The 9815-nt window shown below is 36.9% G+C and overlaps 3 protein-coding genes across 5 annotated transcripts; 1 reads left to right on the top strand and 2 right to left on the bottom strand.

Moving 5' to 3' along the window:
- Positions 1–429: 429 nt before the first annotated feature.
- LOC104226840 (glutathione S-transferase T1-like) lies at positions 430–4399 on the top strand. Of its 2 annotated transcripts, none has more exons than XM_070152770.1 (7): positions 430–566; positions 1222–1295; positions 1407–1467; positions 1799–1852; positions 2425–2504; positions 2974–3179; positions 3853–4399. In XM_070152770.1, the coding sequence occupies exons 1-7, from the start codon at positions 502–504 to the stop codon at positions 4063–4065; spliced, it is 753 nt and encodes a 250-aa protein (XP_070008871.1). In that variant the 5' UTR covers positions 430–501; the 3' UTR covers positions 4066–4399. The 2 variants fall into 2 exon arrangements, with proteins under 2 accessions (XP_070008871.1, XP_070008872.1); XM_070152771.1 differs by having other exon boundaries at positions 2425–2544.
- Positions 4400–4668: 269 nt separating this feature from the next.
- Positions 4669–7721, bottom strand: LOC138874402 (probable copper-transporting ATPase HMA5). 2 transcript variants are annotated; one of them, XM_070152768.1, is made up of 5 exons: positions 6937–7721; positions 6574–6828; positions 6371–6493; positions 5676–6161; positions 4669–5181 (listed from the first exon to the last, which is right to left on the bottom strand). In XM_070152768.1, the coding sequence occupies exons 1-5, from the start codon at positions 7528–7530 to the stop codon at positions 4765–4767; spliced, it is 1875 nt and encodes a 624-aa protein (XP_070008869.1). In that variant the 5' UTR covers positions 7531–7721; the 3' UTR covers positions 4669–4764. The 2 variants fall into 2 exon arrangements, with proteins under 2 accessions (XP_070008869.1, XP_070008870.1); XM_070152769.1 differs by having other exon boundaries at positions 4980–5090.
- A 125-nt stretch (positions 7722–7846) lies between these two features.
- On the bottom strand, positions 7847–9229 carry LOC104231846 (probable phosphopantothenoylcysteine decarboxylase). Its single transcript, XM_070152772.1, has 2 exons — positions 8866–9229; positions 7847–8460 (listed from the first exon to the last, which is right to left on the bottom strand). The coding sequence occupies exons 1-2, from the start codon at positions 9196–9198 to the stop codon at positions 8167–8169; spliced, it is 627 nt and encodes a 208-aa protein (XP_070008873.1). The 5' UTR covers positions 9199–9229; the 3' UTR covers positions 7847–8166.
- Positions 9230–9815: the final 586 nt, after the last annotated feature.

Raw genomic sequence — 9815 nt, 5'->3', positions numbered from 1 at the left:
AAAACACTGTTCAGAATCCGAAAAATACTCCAGCATATTATATTAGAGTTCCAGCATAACTATACCGGATTTCCAGCATAATATATTGGACTTTCAGCATAATATACTGGAGTTCTAGTATAATATATCGCTCCAGCATAATATGCTGGAAGTTTATAAATAGGTGCTCCAATCTCTAGTATATTATGCTGGATTTTTTATTTTGCAGAAAAATAGTGACTATTTTTCAATAACTTTGTAAACACTGACTATTTTTCAATTACAAATTCAAAAATTGGTTAGCCCGTGCTATTTTTACTGCATAAAGGTTGCCCAAGATAAATGGGCTTAGCAAGCCCCAACCAATATTGGACCTCAACCTTATCTGACCCGTAAAGGTGGATCCCACCTTAGCTACCAACGCCAACCGCAGCAAATTTAGCTGTGGCGCTAATTCCATTTCTCAACACTATAAATTTAGCAAACTTAGCAGTTGCAGCAATAAAACATTGATTGAAAAAGATGACGCTGAAATTATACGTAGATCGTATGTCCCAACCTTCTCGTGCACTTCTCATCTTCTGCAAGTAAGTATTTTTTCTTTAATAATTTCTCTCCTTGAAATCAAGATTCAATCTTTTCTTCTTTTCCTTGAATACCCTTCATTTTTTGCTAGTTTTAAAGCTCAAAATGTAGTTGTAATGATTAATTCTCCAACAGGTTAGATGGGATAGTATTTTTTTCTCTGAACACACTTAATTTTATATGCAGTTTTGAAGCTCATAATGAGATTTTTTTAATTGGTTAAAAGGGACAGAAAGTTTTTATTTTTTTGAATAATCTTTATTTTGTTTCTAATTTCAAAACTCAAAATGGAGTTTTAATGAGTAATTCTCCAAAAAGTAAAATAGTATAATTTTTGTTTGAACACCCTTAGTTTTGTAAGTATTTTTGAATCTCAAGAAGGAGGTTTTTATTATTAATTTTCCTTGAATACTCTTAATTATGTTTCTAATTTCAAAGCTCAAAATGGAGTTTTTTAATGATTACCAGAGAGTTAAGTGGCGAGAAAATTTTCTTGTTTTCGTTGAATTCCCATAATTCTTTTTTCTAGCTTCAAAGCTTATAATGTGGTTGTTAATGATTAATTTTAATTTTTCTTGGTATTATTTTTTGGGGATACTCTTTATTCTTGTTTCTAGTTTTCAAAATAGAGTTTCTAAAGATTAGTTTTTTTAAAAGGTTAAATGGGATAGACTTTGAGGAGGTCTACATAAACCTCTCCAAACGCCAGCACTTGTCTCCTGAATTTAAAGGTTTGTCATTTTATTAACTCTACTTTTTCCTAAAAAAATGTTTCTAAATTATTATTTATTAGTACTTAATTTCAAGATAATTTCAATAGTTTCCTGTGAATTCATCTTCAGAAGTTAACCCCTTGAAGCAAGTACCAGCTATAATGGATGGAAGATTTAAGCTTTTTGAAAGGTAATTTTCAGCTTGAGCTGAAATTTTTTGCATTTTCCAATATTACAACTTTGTCGATGATTATTTTTCTTTGTATGTGTTGCATGCATCCTAAAGCTTAATATTTAGTGATTTATTCATGTAGAAGTTCATAGTTTGATGTGTTCACCTGTGCATATATCCTACAAGAAGCAAAAATTCTGTTAAGTTTAGAACGTTTTTGTGAAGATTGATATGTGGTGTGCTAGTACAATGCAGGCACAAGTAACTACTACGGAGACAGGACTGTGTTAAATTATCTTTTATGTTTGATACGTTTAAAAGCTAGCTAACTAATTTTGTCTGCTTGCAGTCATGCAATTCTTAGATATCTGGCTTGTGCATTTCCAGGAGTTGCAGATCATTGGTAAGTGCAGCAACTTCAGGTTTTCCACTAATACCTGAATCAAATGTTTTTTATCATGGAAATGAGTACCCTTTAAAGCTCTTCTTCTTGACATGGAACATGACCCGAGCAGGTCCACGGTTTAAACTTGGTAGTTTCAATTTTTATGTTCTCATCGCTAGACCCATTGCACATTTAAAGTTATGGATTCATAATTCAATACTCCCTCCGGTTCACAATAAGTGACCAATTTGCTTTTTCATTTTGGTTCAAAATAAGTGTTCAGTTATGTAATCAAGAAAGTATTCAATTTGTTTTTACAAAATAACGCATATGTACATATCCCTAAAAAGTTTTCTTACTCCTCACATTAAATGTTTAATTAGGGGTAGTTTAGTCATAGTAGGTATTTTTGTATAGAATTTAGTATTTTCTTAATGGGCGTGCTAAAAGCAAATTGGTCACTTATTGTGAACCGGAGGGAGTAGTTATTGAAAATTTGGTGATTTTTCTCATATATATCTTAAGTTCCATATAAAAAATGCTGGGTTTAGCTGCTATTAAGTCTTGTGTCTTACTCCGTCCTATTGAAGGTACCCAGCTGACTTATACAAAAGAGCAAAGGTCGACTCTGTGTTGGATTGGCATCACTCTAACTTGCGTCGTGGTGCAGGTGCTTATATCAGAGATTGAGATTATTTTGTTTCCAGTTGGTAATTTTTTACTTTGCCTTAGCCTTACCTGAGCTAATTTAACGAGGAGGCTGGTTTTTTCGAGCCAAAATGAGATTAATCGGGGAATTTTGTTTGCATGATCACTTTGAAAGAAGAACAACTGGCTTGTTATAGTGCTTTTTACCAAGATTCTTGCTACTAACCTAATGTTAGACAGTTGCAGCAAGCCTGCAATTTTCGTGGACTATCTTAATAGTAGTTTCTTGTGATTGAAACAATTTACCTTTCTCAAACCTCTAATTGTGAGTCTATCCACTTAATCGTGGTGACTTTTGTATTCAACAATGGAGGTGACTAAAACACTATGATTAAGTTGTCGTTTCCAAACGTTTTGTGATTACTACTTGTTGATATGCCACACTTTTAGCTGTTTCCTACAGTGTTCTGAAGCAGTGCTTATGTTTTCAGCTGTATATGTCTTTAGTACTGTTCTTGCTCCTGCATTTGGGTTGCCTTTGAATCAACAAGCAGCAGCAGAAGCTGAGAAAGTCCTCTTAGCATCTCTTGCAAAGATCGAGTCTGTTTGGCTCCAGAAAAAAGGACGGTTTTTGCTTGGGAGTGGCCAACCTTCAATTGCAGATCTTAGCTTAGTTTGTGAGATTATGCAACTTGAGGTATAGAGATTTTCCCTTTTCCTGCTGTTGCTTTACATCTGTTGATCCAAAGCATAAATCATCAAGAGGAGTTTAGGATGTTATTTGAGCTCTCTATAAGCAGATATTTTCAATAAACTATCATGTCGAAACTTGCCCCTGGAGGAAAATGATGCGTACATGCAAAACCATGACTTAGTTGTTTTTTCTCAAAATGTGTTTATTGACATTCAGAACTGTGTTAACTGTTGCTTTCCCCTCCATCAGCTTATACAAACTTCCATTTAAATTCAATAATAATGCACATGGTGGTATAAGTGTTACCCTTTTAAGTCTGTATTCTAATAAACAAAGAGGTAATAATAATTCTATTTTCTTTAGATTGGGGTAAAGGGTTATAGTCTTATAGATACTGGTCATGGCCACCAATTTTTTCCTCCGCTCATCCTTTCCTTGGTTCTCTACTTGTTCTCTTTCAGTCAGCCAGTCGTTTTCATTTGAACAGGCAAAATCTTTTTATATAATGAAGTGTCTTATAGATGCTTCTGAATGGTCCTTACTAGTATAGCTGATGACAACATGATGATTTTCTCTAGGTTGTGGTTCTTAGGATGAAAATCTATCCACTCGAGTGGACTTGGAGAAAGTCCTTGTTCTCACATTTTGTGGAATCGTTTTTTTCTGCTGAGTTTAGGTTCTGGATGAGAAGGATCATAAGCGGATAATAGGCCCATACAAGAGAGTTTTGAAGTGGATTGATGACACAAAGAATGCCATGGAGCCTCATTTTGGAGAGGTACATTTAATCCTTTTCAAAGCTAAAGAGAAGTTCCAAAAGCAAAGAGATGCTGTAGGAAGTAGTTTTCCTCAATCGAGCAGAAAACTTGACTTGCATTCAAAGATGTGAGACAGCAATTAGGAGCCAGGCGCTGCATTGTGCTCGCAGCATCACCGTGCAGCATGGCGGATAATGGGATAACTATTTCCTAAACATTGTGTATGTGAAAGCTCACACAGGAAGGAGAATTCTGATCCAAGCTTGCCTGATTCATTTTCTTTATGTATTTGTCCTTGTAAAATAACTGTACAATGTGATAATCATAGTCCACAAAATATGTAATCACACAAGCTGAGAGTCCCTTAATCTTGGCTATACATCTGTTATTTCTTCACTGTATCAAATGTATGAATTTTGAACTTTATCTAAGAATGTCACTTGCAAGTGAACTATTTCTAGCGCCTCTCTGGTGCATCTTTGTTGTTTCCTATGGAGAAGGATCATAACGGAATTTTGGGTCCAGAAAATAGTGTTGAGAGACCTGATTCTTGTCAATAAAATCTGTTATATTACTTTACTGTATCAGATGTATGAGTTTGGAATTGCATTCAAGATTATGACTTCTTATAGTGATTGATATAAGGGGTTTTTAAAAGAGCCCAACCAGTTGTTTCAATTGTCCTTTATTTGCTTACCCAGTTTTTTCTTGTTGAACATAATACATAAAGAATATGACTTAACAGAAAATAATCCACTGGCTGTATCTGTTTTCTCCCATTGGCCAAAAATCTAAAGAGTTTGGCTTGCTACTAAGTTAGCAGCCAATAATTACTCGACAATGATTTTGTGTAAATCAAGAGTGTTCAGCTTCTTAGGTTTTCTGTACTTCTTCAGCAAAAGAGAGCTGCAAACAACACTCACTGAAGAAGCAGCCATTGCAGCCCCAGCAATCCATGGTGGTAAGCGAAAACCAGTAAATGGGAACAGAACCCCAGCAGCAATTGGGATGCTGAGGAGGTTATATCCCAAAGCCCAAAAGTAATTGAGGTGGATTCTCTTAAAGGTTTTCTTGGAAAGATCGATTGCTGTAATCACATCTTTCAAGCTGCTCTTCATAAGAACAATGTCAGCTGCCTCAATTGCTATATCTGTGCCTGCACCAATCGCCATTCCTACATCAGCAGCTACGAGTGCTGGTGAGTCATTCACTCCATCTCCCACCATTGCCACAACTTTGCCTAAATCCTGGTCGACTAAAATGGAACATTTGAATCATGCGAAGAAGATATAGATTGAATGATGAAAAGCTCAGTAACGAAACATTAGGAGTTAGTTTCACGTATGGTCATTGAAAAATTACAAACTACTTTTTGTCATATTTAAGTCACTGAACTTACCCACTATAACAGTAAATTCACAAACTTTACTCACTATAACAGTGAATTCACCTTGATTGGTAGGTTTTGTCGTTATAGTGGGTAAAGTTAAGTGACTTTACCCCGTTGTATTGGGTAAGTTCAGTTACTTTAATGTGATAAATTTTGCGACTCTACTGTTACAATGGGTAAAATCAAGTTACTTTAAAGTGACAAAAATAGTTTCATGACTATGCTGTTATAGCAGATAAAGTTCAATGACTATACGTGAGATTAACCCCTTAACTGGAAGAGTTGAAGCATGTGAAGAAGATAGATGTTTGAATGATGAAAAGCTGAGAGTAACTGAACATCAGCTTCTACCTGTAGTTCCTTCACTTTTTCAGCTTTCTGCTCAGGTTTGGCTTCTGCAACAACATATTTTGAGTCAATTCCAACTTGCTTGGCTATGGCATTTGCTGTTCCCCAGTTGTCGCCTGTTACTATCATACTCTCAATGTTCATGGATTTTAGAATGAAGATGACTTCTGGAGCCTCTGGCTTCAATGGATCGGAAATGGCAAGAACACCTATCACCTCTTTATCGATAGATACAAGGACGCCGGTTTGAGCCAGTCCTGTTGTTTCTGCTAATGCTTCTTCAGCTTCAACTGGAATGGCAATGCCCTGCTCCAACATCAAGCTCTTATTTCCCACAATCACTTCTTTGTTGCAGATGATAGCCTTCACACCTTGACCAGTTATGGACTCAAAGTTCAAGGCTTCAGGCCAGATAAGTTTCTCCTCACTTCCTCTCATTTTTTTTGCGTTCTCAACAATTGCCTTGGCTAAGGGGTGATCACTATTTACCTGTCAAGTCAAAATGCAGTAGAAGACACTTAAATTGTTGGCATTTTTGTAACTAAGCTATCTCCTTTTCTTGGCATTGTATCCTTTCAAATTCCAAAAGATAGCTACTACTAAACATTTATGTTAGTTTTACTATGAAGAGGCTAAGTTTTATTAAGGGTATGAATTGACCTTCCCAATGATGAATCGTAAACAAGACAATATCCTACCTCAGCAGCAGCTATAAGTTCATAGAATTCTTGAGGTACCATAGTTTTGAAAAGCCTAGTATTGACAACCATAGGCTTACAAATAGTAAGAGTGCCTGTCTTGTCAAAAACTATACAGTTCACCTGTAGAATGAAACAGTTTACAACAAAGTTCATTGACAAAATTAGGATTGTTATTAAGAAGAAAGAGTTTGAACTCAGACCTCTTGTGCACTTTGCAATGCTTGTCCACCTTTAATAAGGACACCAAGGGAAGCGCCAACTCCTGTACCGACCATAACGGCAGTGGGAGTAGCTAGTCCGAGTGCACAGGGGCAGGCTACCACCATTACAGAAATGCCGAACTGCAGGGAAAGCTCAAAGCTATCCATAGAAGAAGGAATCCAAGTTCTTGGATAAGCTTTAAACATTCCAGCTAAAAACCAAGAAACCCAAGTACAAAATGAGAGAGCAATGACCTGAGAAATTGGAATCAATCACTAGTTTTCAGCCAAACCTAGATATAATTGGTTAGTTATATAGTTATACGTAGACAACAATGACATGTAAGGGGTGCTTTATCTCACAAGAGGCACAAAGTACTTGGAAATGTGGTCTGCAAATCTCTGCACAGGAGCTTTAGCCATTTGTGCTGACTCAACCAACCGAACAATCTGTGAAAGAGCAGTCTCTGACCCAACCTTTGCTGCCTTGATATGTAACACCCCATTCTCATTCAAAATCCCTCCTATCACTATGTCGCCAGTCCTTTTGGTGACCGGACGAGATTCTCCTGTTATCATGCTTTCATTTATATGGCTTTGTCCCCAGATGACAAGACCATCACAAGCTACTTTTGAACCTGGAATGGTTTTAATCACATCATTCTTTTGTATCAATCTGCTATCAACTTCTTTTTCATTTACCACAATGCCTTTATCATCTATTGTTAACAGTGTTGCAGTCTTTGGGGCCAAATCCATGAGCTTGGCGATGGCCTCCGATGTCTTTCCTCTAGCCAAAACTTCCAGATATTTCCCAAGTAGAATGAACGAGATAAGCATCGAGCTAGTCTCAAAAAAGTCACTAGCGTTGAAAGCTGGAGAAGTAGCAGCTCTTAATACTGAATAGACTGAATAAAAGTAAGCTGCATTTGTTCCTAATGCAATAAGAACATCCATATTTGCATAACCATGGCTTAAGGCAATATAGGCACCGATATAGAATTTTTGACCAATGATGAACTGTACTGGTGTAGATAATGCCTATCTTAGAACCTCTCCAACACTTAGCATGTTGACAACCTTAGTTTCCAACACATTTTTCAAACCAGGAATATACATAAACACCATTGAAGTAAAAAAGACGGGAACTGAAAATACTAAACTCCAAAGAAAAGCTCTATGATAGTCCAAGAATGCAATCAAAAGAATTATATGGCACCTATATTGGTAAAAGGTAACAAGTATCTGGTCAAATAGTCGAACTGCACGCAAATTGGCCCAAACATCTTTGTTATTGAATAATAAAATGAATGCAGACGAGGGAGGGGGAATAAATATATAACCAAATAACAGCTGCATCAATTTTCCCCATTACACACATTTGTTTTTTCATGATCATGATCACATCCATTAGTAACAGCAGTTACGTGATAATGTCATTTTATCGACAAAAATGAACATGAACCTTGATTGAAAGTAGCTAGGGAGGTGAAGAATTTAGGAGAAAAATAACACAGCTGGGCTCCTGGTCCTGAATTTCAACAACTTCTATCACTTGTACAAACCGATGAATGAAATTTCATGACCTGTGGATCACGCCACGTTGCTGCCACCTGATCGTAATTGTGCGTCATAATAGATTCTTACAGCTTGATAGATCAGAGACGGTTCAGCCATTGCTCCATTCCCGTAATCTCCACAGGCTAGTCTCTTTGATACTGGTGGTATGAGAGATATCCCAAGCTCATCAATTACCATAAGGTGCTTTTCTGTGAATGGATTATTCCACATCAATGTATTCATTGCTGGTGCCACGAAAAGGGGTTTATCGTAGTCCCATGCTCGTACGATGCACGTTAACAAGTTATCACATAGTCCACCAGCAATCTACAGTACAGAAGGCATATATCAGTTTATCTGCAAAGTAGAAAACAATATAATCTATCGACACCAAACAAATCAAGAACTATAAGATGGGAAATTGTATCGATCTCTCTTAACACCTTCCATCATGGAAGTATTCACATTGGCAATATCTGACAATTCTGCAAGTCCGTATCACAGAGAATTTCGCAACTCATGCTACAAAACTCTTCTCAGCCAAACCCAATTTCGTTGCATCTTCAATAAATTGTCTTTTTACTGCCTATATTAAGCTTTAAAGCATTACCTGAACTAAGCAGTAATACTGTTGTCAATTAGAATAAGGGAATAAATTGCGTCTTTGCGGCAGAACGTGCGTTATCATGAAAGAAGATTTGAGCATCTAAAAAATGTAGAAAGATACATCACCTTCCCAAGTGTGTTTGCTGACAAAGGGGCAATAATCATAATATCGGCCCACCTCCGGAGCTCGATGTGTAGCACATTGTCACCTATCTTCGTCCAAGTTGACCATTCATCCTCATCAGTATAAAGAATGACATCTTCTGGAAGTGAAGCTTTGTCTATAAAATGAAGAGAAGCTTTTGTAGCAACCGCTTTAACTTCAGCCCATTCAGTAAAGGAACGGCATAGATTGGCAAACTTTATAGCAGCCACACTTCCACTTGCTGCAAGCAGAATACGAGGTCTCCTCGGTGCATTGTTCTGAACCGGCTTCATCTCTGAAGTCATAGGCTCCATATCTACCCTAATCTGCGAAACATCGAAAAGGATTCTTTACTGCACCAAGAGAAAGATGCAAGTAATTGTACATGAGTGCAACTAAGGGGAATGGCAGAAGTAGAAAAGAAAGAGATATCCCCTGGTAACTTCTTCACAATCGTAACTCTTTGGACATAGCTCACCCTAGGTGTGGTCAAATCCATGCTTATCTGAATTATTCAAACACATTTAACCCTAACTCATCTTCATGAAGAACCAAACAGTTGCCCACCAGCTGCAGCAGATGTAGAGTCAAGGATTTGAATTTTGACTTACTTAAAGGTCATTTTGCTCACCTGAACTATACATCAGCTCAATTAAACTAACCTCAGCTCGACTAATCTTTTTCGCCTAGGGTCAGATCGGCTCGTTTTATTGGATGTTCCAACTGATGTCCATACATTCTTATTCTTGTAGAGAACTAGTTGCTGACAGAGTCACTGACTGTAATAACCTTCATTTTTTTATAAGGACCACAAAAACCTTCTTGTTGAAAATGCGAAATCAAAGACATTATGTTCAAAGGTACTATATTAATGACCTTAGCATTATTTTCAAGTAGACTTGATCTAAGGTTGTAACTCTCCTTCCACCAT

Source organism: Nicotiana sylvestris, chromosome 8 (genome assembly GCF_000393655.2).
Source record: "Nicotiana sylvestris chromosome 8, ASM39365v2, whole genome shotgun sequence".
Classification (NCBI taxonomy): domain Eukaryota; kingdom Viridiplantae; phylum Streptophyta; class Magnoliopsida; order Solanales; family Solanaceae; genus Nicotiana; species Nicotiana sylvestris.
Note: the sequence above shows the minus strand (reverse complement) of the source record. Positions and strands in the feature narration are given on the sequence as shown.